Source organism: Opisthocomus hoazin, chromosome 12 (genome assembly GCF_030867145.1).
Source record: "Opisthocomus hoazin isolate bOpiHoa1 chromosome 12, bOpiHoa1.hap1, whole genome shotgun sequence".
Classification (NCBI taxonomy): domain Eukaryota; kingdom Metazoa; phylum Chordata; class Aves; order Opisthocomiformes; family Opisthocomidae; genus Opisthocomus; species Opisthocomus hoazin.
Window position 1 is genome coordinate 17,265,435 of NC_134425.1, and position 12,730 is coordinate 17,278,164.

A 12,730-nucleotide genomic window follows, 5' to 3' on the forward strand; every position below is an offset into this window, starting at 1 on the left:
GGACGATTTGTGCTTTTGTCCAATTCCATTGTGCTCAGTGGCAAATATTGCATTTGCACAGGAGAAATCAAAGCTTGCAGAGGCAAGAGTCTGAATCACACAGGAACACAGATCAACATTACAACTGCATTTTAACCTTAGTCTTCTGATGCTTATTCTGGAGGCTGGATGCTAAGCTGTTTTGCCTTCCAGAGGAAAACACTCTTAGACATAGAATTTTGAATAAATAGCAAAGTGAAGTCAACACTTACTCATAAAATTCAGCTGCAGGAGTGAGCTTGTATTTCGAGTATTTGGTACCATTGCCAAGCACTGATGCATTGAAGAGTTTGGGATCTGTACAGTTTGGGCTGTTCCAACTGTTGTCGCAGTTTGTCCAGGGAAGCTCAAATGTGAATGATGAAAATAGATAATACAGAGACCAAGCTATGATAACGTTGTAGTAGAAACCCACGTAAAGAGCTATGAGTATCACTGCATAGCCTACACCTAAAGACAAATGAAAACTAGATTATACATTGCATTTTACATGCAACAGTATATGCAAACACTGTAGTTACTCAGCCATACGTGGTTGCAAATTCATTTTAGATCTTCAGACCATTAAAACGAATTTTTTATGTTTACATACACACATACTGACATTAAAGCAGAAAATTGCATTAATGATTTTGGAAAATGACTGGCTTATAGCAAATCCAGTTGTTTGCCAGAAAAAGAAATTAAGCAGTGCAATGTCAAACTTTGCTCTTGTACAGCTCTATTGCTGGTTTGCTTTCAATGCAGAAGATTGCAAGCCCATGTTAGTACTGGAACTTACTTCATAATGTCAGAGTCCTTGGAAACTTTTTTTGGAAAAGTAAAGCTTGAGACTTACGTGAAGTTTCCCTGTGCCTCACATTCCCACCCTGAGCTACTTGGAACAGACACCGATTCCTCTCCTGTTTCTTTACCATTGTTACTCTCCAGATTGGCTTCCGTTAGCGTGTAACTAGGTCCAAAACATGCATGAAACAGTCTGTGCTGTTCTACTGAGAGTCTCCAAGTGGTTTTTGGTCATGCCAGTAAATCTTCGTGAATATCAAGCTTGGGGCTAAACTGTGTGTGGACCTTCAAACCATTTTATTATCTCCCCAGGATTACAGAATCCCCACTTGCAAGCATTCTTTTTTGACTTTTGAACATTTGTTTTGTATTTTTGCATACTGTGAAGTGTGCTTGGAGGGTCCTTTTAGTGAGAGAGCCCTAGAGAGGGCATGTTCTTCTCATGAAAGTGGACATTTTTTCAATGGTTTGGGAGAAAGCTTTGGTACTGATGTCAGAGCAGAACAAAAGTTTGTTGCCAGGATTGTTCAGGAAGCTTGCTTTACTTTGGCTTATATCATTCTTCCTTTACTGTGGGCGCAGCATTGTTCTCTGAATTCTACCCCAAAGTTGTCTGTATTGCCTACAACAGGTAGAGACTACAGCTAGTTTATGACTATCATCACTGTACTGTCACAGCACCTAAGTGTAAACCTTTACTTGTGATTTTCTTCAGTTTAGTTTTTTGGAGATGCTGCACTGGAGGCCTAGCAGTTGGAGATTATTAGACTTTCATATTTCTTGATAAAGCAAGGAAGTAGCACATACTTCGAGTGTTAATCCTTGGTTTAAAATTTGCATAAGGAACAGATGCTGACTCTGAAGCAATTGGTAGTTCAAAGACTGCTGCATAGACCAACGGTACTCTTTGCTCTTCAGGAGGCTTTTAATACATAGGCCAGTTTGCCCATCCCTAACATCGGGGAGAAGACTGTGAAAGTAAAGATGAAACTGTATCTTCAAATCCTTGGTACTTAAATGAATCCAGTACCTTAACACTCAAACTCTAGTTTGAGTACTTATGATCAGTAGACTGGAACGGAGGGGGGGAATCACCCAAGGGGATAAATCTTAAATATTAGTGTGAATGTTAAAATACTAAGTACAAATAATATATGTTGCACTGAAATTGAATGATTTTTGTTTAAAAAAAAGTGTTCCTGAAATTCCTTGAATTCAGGAGGACAATGATAGATAGTTAAGATCGAGATTAAAAAACAGTGGATCAACTGTATCTTAAATGTCACTCCTCTGAAATCATAAGAATATTCAGGAATGAATTTGCTCTCCTGTTTCTAGGTCTAGCTTTTCTTAAAAGTAATACTGCACCACCCACACTCTAAAGTAGACCCTGGAAAACACAGAGATGAAAACAGACTGTGTTGGAAAAGTTAGAAGGTGTATTTTTAATTGCATGCGTTATGAGGGTGTATCATTAGAATTGAGTCCCTAGAGTTCACAGCAATAATATTCATAGCTAAAATTAGTACTATAGTGCTGTTCATTTAGAGAAGCTGTTATAAATTTGTGTAGACTGTGTACTTTTCATCTGAGATGTTTGAGTTATCCCAGAAACAACTCAAAAGCATTAGCAGTAAAATGTGTTTGTACATTATCAGAAGATTTGGTCAAAACTTTAAAAGTACTGAGTTTATACTAGTGCTGAGGTACAAATACAACTCGATGCTTATTACTTTTTGAGAATCAAATAACTTATGCTATTCTATATCCTAGTAGTAAGAACACTTAAAAATCAACAGTGATGTATGTTTAGTCCACCTTGAAAATGTCAGCTTAAAAACACAGCTGGAATGTCAACAAGACTATACATGAAATAAGTTCTATTTTCCTTTCTCATCATCTTTTCAATCCTGAAGTCAACAGATAGAGTACCTCTGAGCACAGTGGTATTTGGCTCACACACTTTGAGATCCTTAAGGTCTAATTTTTGCAGTTAGGTTTTCAAAATCCTCATTGCCATCCAAAGGTATTAACTGATACCGTCGGGAATTCTGATTGAGCAAGAATCTTTCAGGTTCCTGGGTGCTGGGATGAATTTTGTCTCCCATGAAGGGATTATAGAAGGGCTAGGTAAATCTGTATGAATTAATTTTAAAATTTGGCAGCACATATTTTATTAGCTTGCTTGCTTATTTTTTATTGTATCTCTAATTTTGCTGTAAGTTTTGGGTTTGACTGATAACAAAAAACCCTATACTCTTCCTATTCTGTGGCACTAGACTCCTTGATGAGGAAAGCTGTATTTTGAGAAAGAAGACTAACATTTACTCAGTGTAACCTATATCCAAGCACCGGATCTGCCAAGTTTGGATTGCTATTGTTAAGCTCCTCAGCTTTTGTCAATCACAGGATGAACATGATCTGAATTTTAAGCTTCTAAGATCATCTGAGCTTGACTGGATTTCATTTCAGATAGCTCTGTGTTGCAAAGGCTTTTACACAATATTTTAGATACAATCTGGTATAGGTATAAGGAAACTTCCAATTTTTGTTGGCAAGCAATGCTAAAGAAAATTCTTGAGGCTCCTTAACAAATATTTGTTCCATGTACAGAAAACATATGGCTTCTTTCACTCAGGGAGATCCCTTTATCCCTGACCAGTGCCAGACACACTGGTTGATATCCAAACACCTAACTTTGCATTCTTCCCTGCAGAATGATTGCAACGTAGTGTACAGGACAACACTCCACAGCCTTTTATTCACTGATGCTGGAGAGTGAACCCTAATGGAAAACACTCAATAGTAATGATAATGTTTGGGTTTTGAGAATTGCTTTTCATTGCTAGATTTGAAAATCACTTTACAAAGTCTATCAGAATCATTGCTTCAATTTCATAGGCAGGAAAATTGAGGTACAAAGCCACAGATAACTTGTGTGATGTTGCAAGTCTAGTGGCTGACCTACGGTCTTCACAACTCCATTTTAGTGTTCTAGCCACTGTGGTATGCTGACTTCTGCAGGGAAAGCTCCACACAATGAACTGAATGGAGTCAGTGGTTATCTTGCTCACTGGGGGAGACAGGGTTGAACTGACCTGGATGATGGGATCTGGTATTTCCGAATGTTTGCATTGCCAACTCCTCCCTCCACTTAGAGATACCCAGTTCCTCCCACTCCCCAGTGCGCAGGGGAAAAGGAGGACAGGGATGAACTACTCCTGCTCATTGCTCTCTGTTGCACTCCTCAGCAATCACCCTGAAGAATATTGCCGTGGCTTTTCCCATTTTGTGCTCCCCCTGTGATAATCAAAAGACTTCTGACTTCAAGGGTTGGGGAAAGGTCAGCAAATATCATGCTGTCTGTGGAAAGATGAGAGACCTTTACTTTGTTTGTGATCACAAGTCTGTGGCACCCTCATGGTGCTATTCAAGTGAGTAGAGGGACACTTACCTTTGAAAACTGGACAGATTTTCCACACAGTGGCAGCCCCTTCTCGGTTATATTGTCCCAGTGCTAATTCCATATAGAACAGGGGCATTCCAGCAATGATTAAGAAGAGGGTATAGGGAATAAGAAAAGCACCTGGAAAGAGAATAATTAGATGTTGTAGTCTATGATTTGGTTACATTTTGCTTTCTCTGTTGCTTACTTTTACTGGCTAAAGACAAAGCTACTGCCTTTGGGAAGTAGAAAGTTATCTTGTCCCTTTCCTGTATTTTTTTTTGAGGTCTCAGAGACAGAACTCCTGAAAAAAGCTGTAGTCCATGCCTTCGATTTCCCCCTAATATTTCCCCTCTGCTTTTTCCCTTCAAAGGGAAAAAAACGTGTCCCTGAAAATGAATCCCTAATTGAAGAAGAAATGATGCCGAACATGCTTGCAGAGCTAAAAGAGAAAGGGCCAATGAAAAACTTTATGTTTTTTAGTGTAGTATGTTCAAAAGGGAGCATGGAGGTCAGCAACAGAGGGGAAAAATGTTGTGCAAGTTCCTGTAAGTGCGGTTTAAATCATACTGTGTAAGGTGTCTGCAGACACCTCTGGCTTGAAAATGAATCACTCCTGATCATTCATATGGAATTTGGGCTTCCATGGCGTGTTTTGATTTTTGCTGTAATAAATTCCCTTATTCATATGAAATGTGTTAGACAACACACCCCTTTGCTCATCGCCATCAATGTGGAGGTTTCACTGCTAGGCCCAAGTACAGCATCTTTATATTGCACCAAAACTGTCACCTGTGGAAAAATCCTAATGTGTCAGTGCTACTATCATAAAACATATTGCCACCTGAAATACAAAAGGACCATCTAACTATCTGAAAATTTCTTAGCTATTTTTGTATGATCTGGGTCACAGAAAGACTTCCCCAGTGCATGGCTACATGTGATACTATAAAACAATTATAGTTGGTGTCATGTTTAATAACAGGGTGCTCTGTCAGTCCTCTGCTTTGCCCTACCTGTAAAGCATAGCTTTTATTTTATTGCATAGCTTACTTGGTCCAGAACAGTTCAATTCATGTAAAATTTGTCTGTATAAAACATTATTAGATTGTTTCGATAAAGAAGCAGCTGACAGAGTAGCTACATATTCTGAATAACTGACTGTTGTCCTTAGGAGTTATGTATGAAAAAGACACTAGATTGTGAAAATCGTGTTTAAATTGTTCAGCAAAAGAAAGAAGACAAACAACAGCAGCTCTCTGTTTCTCCCAATAGCAAGCAGTAGGAACCTTTGCAAACCAAATCTGCTGTACTGGTTTAGTAATTTGAAAACTTCACTTGCAAAAGAAAGTAAGTTTGCACTGTTCTAAATATATAAGCTTACAGAAGGTATGTGTAGTCTATAAAAGTATAAAAGCATGACTGTAGGTATCTAAAACATGCCAGTAAGCAGACTGAATTGCGTATTTAAAAAGTACTTCTGAAACTACTGTTGTGCTTTTAAAAGTCTGACTAGTTGTTGCTCCTTTACCTTTCATGTTTGCTTTTCACATATATTACTAGCTGCCCAGCATGTTCAGGGAGGGAATTTTGAGTATATACTGGAGAATAAGAATGGAAAACCGTACTCTGTTCTCTTAATCATACCATGAATCTACTTCTAAAAGTAATGTGCTGTAACATAGCAGCAAGGACAACGTATTCAGCATTCAGTAGTAAGTTCAGGCATTTGAAAGCTGAAATCTTGCAATGAGACAGAGACAATGTATATCAACAGAAATAAAGAATAACGTAAAGTTTTGAGAGTATATCCTAAAAGCTGAAATATATTGGTTGTATCTCTTTGGGGGCAAGAATTATCTTATCCATGATGTTTATATGGAGTGTAGTGTGAATATAACCTGCATTCACATAAGGTACTACAGTACCAGCAATACATGTTTTAATAATATTTCAGTGTTGTTGATAAGCTGCTTTCTACGATTGTCATGTTGAAGAGACATATGTTTGAATATTGTGGAAATAAAATATTTGTATTCAACAAATACTTGATACCCTGCAGTTCGGAACTCTGTCCGATGTTGAAACATACTCAGCTCAATCAGTCTGGGATACTACATATTGCTTTCACTATATGTAGTATCTAGAAAAATTATTTTAGATGGGTTTACTGTCAGATTTCTTCTAAGTGACAGCCTTTGAAGTGCCATACTTTTCTTGCTTCAATAGTATTAAAGTGTGTGGAGCTGACTCACAAACCTAGCTTGTATTTGGGAGGTATAGAGTTTGCACAGGATGCTGTTTAATTTCAAGAGACTGTGGAAAACATGATGCTGCAAACTGAATAGGGAAATTTGTGTTTGAGAAAATTAATCCTGGAGATGTGTAGTGAACATACGTATTAAATGCTAGTTTGAAATACATGCTTTTTAACTATGACTAATACCATGATGAACTGTGAAGTGTACTGTACTTACGCATACTTGTTTAAGCGTCATCTATTTGGCTGCGAGTCATTCCAGGCTTTAGTTAAAGGAGGTTTCTTTCTTTTTTTTCTTCCCCCGCCCTGCCCCCGCAAGGGATTAGTAAAGTGTGGTGTAATTTTCAGCAAAGAGCAGTTACACAGTGTGGCAGGGTTTCATAGCTGGGTTACTTATCAGGTAACTAAATGATTGAAGTATTTTGAAATTGAGATAAATATCAAAGTAAGGGTGCTTAGTCACATTAAGTTGACTTAATGTTTTGGAGACTTCTGGAAACTTCTTGTTTAGCAGCTTCTGATTAGGTAAAAAATATGAAAAAGTCAGGTGTTTTGTAAATATATTGATATTTGCTTTTCTCTTCCTAGCCAATATCCAGAATGAAACTTCATGGTGTTTCGTGAATCCTTTCTGAGATCGTGGGCACTTCAAAGGAAAATAAATGATGATCAAAGTATCATTCAAATATCTGCAAACTAGAATGGTATGCAAATGCTTATAGACAGCACATGTGTGATATATATGATCAGCCTGACTCTGTGATTGCACAGGGGCTCCATCATAGGACTGGTTTGTGTATAGTATTTTATGAATAAGGAGTCTTGTCTGGAAGAAGACTTCATACCGTCCTGCATGGGCGAACATCCTGTAGGCCAGGGAGGAGGCAAACTGGCATCCTGGTGGGACTCTTCCTTTAGGTCCACTGGTATGAATTTGAGCATCATACCAGGCTTCTCTGAAGGAGCAGCCTTCCTGTTAATGGCTACCTGGTCTATGGAAGTGCGTTTGGAAGAGTGACATGACGCCATCTGTGTCCCTCCCGCCTGCGCCACTGGCTGCAGAAACTGCTGTGCTTTAATTGCATGAATCCAAGGGGCCAGTCAGATCTGTATAGCCCAGACAGCTGAACTCTAAGGGAGCACACAGTTTGGCTAACGCATCAGACTAGCTTGCCAAGATCTACCTACCTCAGAGAGCTGAGCGAACACAATCTGTGGGATTGCTGCATTGGCTGTAGCATACTGATAGCACTCGAGGGGATTCCACTCCTCCACTGTGCGATGGGATGGGGCTGAGCACACAGCTGCATCCCACAAGGCAATCCTGGTCTCAGCAATCCCTAATGGTTCATAATTTCCCTTTACAGATAAAAATCTGAAGTAATTAACATCTGTCATACAGCCCTGGTATAAGAGCCATACTTGACTGGCTACTGAGTCACACGCAGCTCAAAAGCCACAGGTTGGCCTTGGACTGTTGTGAATTACTACATCTCTCTGTTAACAGATTTCATGAGATCCATATACATCCCTTAAGGTACCAGTGTATACATGGAGTTAAGACAGCCTTGTGTCTTATGCAAAATTAGATTAGGTCAAACCCTCAGCTTCTACAAGAACCATCTGTGTGAAACTTCAAGCGGAAACTTAAGCAGAAGTTTTTTTAAAAATCTATTGCGAGTAATTAATGAAGGACAAAGTATAAGACAGGCTTTGCATTCCTGTGTTCAGGGCCAAAACAACTTCTTAAGTTTGGTGTATCAGAATCTACGCACAGTGTCTCCTCCCTCTGTTCTTCAGCATTCACAGCATCCTAGGGGGTGGGAAGCAGAGAGGAATACAGCTCTAAATACTCCTCTCAATCCTACAAGGAGGTCTCATCTCACTTTTAAATACCAGAAAGAAAGAAGCATTAATTTACTACTACTGAAACAAGATCATTTAAACAGCTGTGGTTATCCTAAAGGATTTGTTGATGCACGTACAAGAAGCAGGCCAGGACAAGGGTAGTTGAAACAATTTTGAACTATTTGTGCTTGTTAGCCTTCTGCATTTGTTACCATGGTTATTCTAGTCAAAATGCTAACTGGCGGGCATGCTAAAACAACAAACTTTGGGCAAATATTGCAGCATATTTTCAGATAGGCACGTTTCCGGTACTTGTGCAGGGAAAGAATTTAAAAACAAAGATCTCCCAACTGGTGAACTGACATGCAAGCTAATCTCTGTATCTGAACAACATTGCTTGTTTTTTTTCGTACAGTACTTCAAACAAATAATAATCATAATAGTACTTCAAACAAATCAAACAGTTGATAGAACGCAGTATGTTTGCTCGGACAATGAGGAAAATGGGTGGAAACTCTAATCTGTGCAGACTGTTGTGAACGAAAAAGGAAGTCCCTGATGCGGAGATCTTGAAATCTAGATTGTACAAGATCACCACAGGTAGAAAAACTAAGGAATCAGAAAGGCATGCATTTCTTAGTACACGAATATTCGTTCTGGCTCTTCAGCAGACTAGCTGCCAGCTGGCTTGCACAGCCACCAAGGGCACCTCTGAAGGAGGTGAGCTTGAGCCTGCAGCTGACTCCTGGGTGGAAGGGTAGACTTTTACTGACCTGAGATTACAAGCAATAAAGGTTTGCGTGGTACAGCAAAAAGTCAGAGATACAAAGGAGCATGATGTAACCTCAGTGTCAAAGCCAAGAGGATGATTTTAACAGCAGCTGTATGATGGTGTTGAGCCCAGCCAGCAATAGATTATGGTAGTGAAAAATAACATTTTTCTGCAAAACAGATCGTATGACATACTATAAAAACTTCAGCAGCACTTTGCACGTATAAAATCCTCCAATTATGCAATAAAATCTTCCAAGTATGGAACCTTTCTCGTGGAAAGTATTTCTGAATCATAAAACCAGTGGAGCTATACCACAGTGAGTGACATGTTTCCTTTGAAGCCCTTATATTTAGCTTCTCCCTCTAACAAACCATTGCTGGATTTGAACCTATTTATATTTCTACTTTCAATTTGGGCTTAGAGCCTTCAGTTTTTCCAGAATTCCAGTTTTAATAGTGTTCATTTCACTCAAAGGAAAGTGAAGATAAATAGTTTCCAGAAATGGTCCAGTGCTGTTCACGGCCTGATGCCAGCTGCAGCCTGCATTTTTTGTCTTGAGCTGTTAACCTGCTACTTCCTTGAAATCACTTGTGAAGTGCAGTGTATTTAGAAGCTGGCCACTGGGTTGTAATAGAAAGGGTTACCCAAGCCCTTCCATGCAAAGCCAGTCATTTCTTTGGCTTTTTGTTACACGAGTAATGAGCTAAAGAAACCCATTAGTAGCTATTTTGAACAAACTGATGAGAGTTAAATATACCCAGAGCAGCACGATTCATTCATAAATAATACCCAAGTCATTGGCTAAGGTCCTATTTACATAATTTAATGAAATGATCACATTTACAACAGTGTGTAGCTTAAAGGTAGTCACATGAACATACAAGAACAGAACCCTAGCCTATGCTGTTTGATAGGAAATTAAAGAATAAGTAAAGAGACCTGGGTGGGTTTGAGAGAATATAAATCAGGTTGATCGAAGGTGGCCAGTGTGGCAGTGGGAGCTCTGGAGCTTTGCGGGGGATTCCTGCTGCTGACCTTCACAGCACTCTCACTGTTGCTAGCTTAGGAAATTAAGCTATTCCCATCTTTTGCTGTGAGTGTGACTGTAGAAAGTCCGAAAATCTGCTTTACAAGGTTGCAGTGATAGCTTTTGTTTTTACATCTTGCCTCGTTATAGCAGAGGTACTACTGGAGCTGGCCCCTTTGTTTCTAAATAAATGAGTTAGCATCAGGTGAATTTTGACAGTACCTTTTGTAAGTAAATAACCTGGAGTTTGTAACAACGTGAAGGTCTAGCTGTTAACATTCCTGTCCAAATCCATCTTCTTGATTTTGTGCCTTTTTCTATTTTAACTACCTAGCTGGTTTAAACAAGAAATGAGAGAGTAAGTGAGCTGCAGTGTGGAGCCAGCTTGTAGACTGTTTTGTTACGTGATTTATGAAATCCCTATTACTAATATTCAATAGGACAGGGTTTGTAGGACTGGTAGTATCCTTTCATAGAACAGCTAACACTGTTGGGAACAAAACGTCAAACTTTCTAGTTTACAAGCTCTTCAGGAGGTGCCAGTCAGGTGAAGTGCATAGTACTGGACTGCTGGGTCAGCATGCAGATGCTTAGCTGGAGCACACTGCTGCTTTGCAATAGACATGACTGGAAGCTTAAGAGATGCTAAATGAAGCGGAAAAAATACTATTCCATCATTTTATTAATAGAAGTGTTCTATTCGTGTTTTTTCCCCAACCTTGCAATTATTAGGGGTGACACAAGGCTATATTCACCTACAATTGCATATCAACAAAACCACCCATGTAAGGTGTAGGCTGTACTTGAGATGTACAAAATCAAGTGTCTGTCAAAATGTACTCTGATTTATTGGTGGCAGAACATCCATGGCTAAAAATATTTTTGAATGAAGACATCAGAAGCTATTTGCTGTGAGCTTGCGGATCAAGATAAGCAGGTTTTGGTGGATTCCAGCACTAGAAAATCCGTAACAACAAAACCACAGGTGAAAAGTTTTCCTTGAAATATGTGTACTGAAAAACTGTGTTCTGTGATGCACAGAATACAGTCATGTACATGAAGGGAAATACTACTTCATCAGCTTTAGCTGTCTCTTAAGTGTAGGGAAGTCCTTGCTTGGTGCCAGGGAGATTTGGCAATTACAGTTTTACTTCAGTTCAGGTACAGACTGTTGGTCATGGTTTTCTCTCCCTTCTCAGAGAACTTGTATGTTCATTTGTGTTTATTTTGTCTCATTCAGCTGTAAACTAAAATGAATGTTTTCAAAATTCACGGATCCATCTGATTTTGATGCCAGAATGGATTGTTAGATACTTTGATTTAACTTCCTGTCTTAACATAAATGGGAGTTTCAGACAGAAAGTGACCCAATTCTGATTTGAAGATACCAGGCAGATCCTTTGCGTTTTTTGGGTAGTTTATTTCATAGGTTAATAACTTTGGTGTTATAAAAGCTAATTCTAAAAAAAAAAAAATCATTATTTCTAATTTGACTATATGTGCTATTTGATTGTGGCAGTGCTTTCCCTGATAAATTAAAATACCCTGCAATACTTTGTTTCCCTCTTGTAAGGATGCTTAAGCACTGCAATCGAGTGTTTCAGCCTTCTTTTTATAATCTGAAGAGACTGAGTGAACTAATGAATTACAGTGTAATAGTGATTCCTGCTTTTCTGTCTAAAATTCCCACCTTGCAGGTATTTCTTGGTGTAGGAGGTTCATATAGTGGCAGTTTGAAAAGTTCTGTGGACATTTTTTGTACCCACACTAAGGTTTTGAACCCAGTTTGAGCTGCGCATTTGATGCTCCAGGACTGCCAAGTTTATATCCCTGAGATGTTCCTCCACCTTACTAGAAAAGAGTCTGGGATAAATCCTCTGGATTCCAGCCTGTCATTTAAGCAGTGTTATTCCTTGCTTTGGGCTTTCTGCTTTTGGTAACATTCTCAGGATTGCCCTTTTGGGAGCTGCTTACTATCCTGTGCACATTGTAGAGGGGATACACAGGGACACTCACCTCCTAGTTATGCCACCTGCACTGCGTGCCTGACACGAAGTGATACAACTGCCCCGACAGAGCTAATTAGAGCCACTGTAGTAGCTAATGTACACCGTGAGACAAGGCATGTTAAATGTACTTTGTTCTGTACATGTAACAGTGCCATTTCTGGTTCACAACACAACCTCAGATGGAGGGTGTTTCTCTTAAAGACTGCTTTTCTTTTGCAGGTTGTCAAAATAAAAAACAGCCCCAAAGTTAAGCACTCTCTGGAGAGGACGCAGTACCCATTTTAGGCAGCTTGAAATTCATAACTGTGCCAGGGTAAAACAAAGTGCTTAAGACATCTTAAATCAGCTCTAGACAAGTGCCAGGCAGCTTTCAAGAGGATTAATGTACAAACCAACAGGAGGTAAATGCCTTGAAATTCTGCTAGGGAAGAATCAGGTATAAACACTCTGGGGTACACTTAAAATTTGCCTTATCATTTAGTGATTAGCAAATTTTAAGTTCTAACTCCAATTTTTGGACTCAGTGACCAAAGCAAAACAT

General features: G+C 39.2%; 1 protein-coding gene across 2 annotated transcripts in view; it reads right to left on the reverse strand.

Annotated features, from left to right (window-relative positions):
- Window positions 1-12,730, reverse strand: part of SLC6A2 (solute carrier family 6 member 2) — a 76,700-nt gene that overhangs the window by 50,151 nt on the left and 13,819 nt on the right. For both annotated transcript variants that reach the window (XM_075433778.1, XM_075433779.1), the window contains exons 2-3: window positions 4,280-4,411; window positions 252-489 (exon numbers count right to left, since the gene is read on the reverse strand). In XM_075433778.1, coding sequence (XP_075289893.1) covers window positions 252-489; window positions 4,280-4,411 — 370 coding nt within the window. The remainder of the gene's footprint in view (window positions 1-251; window positions 490-4,279; window positions 4,412-12,730) is intronic.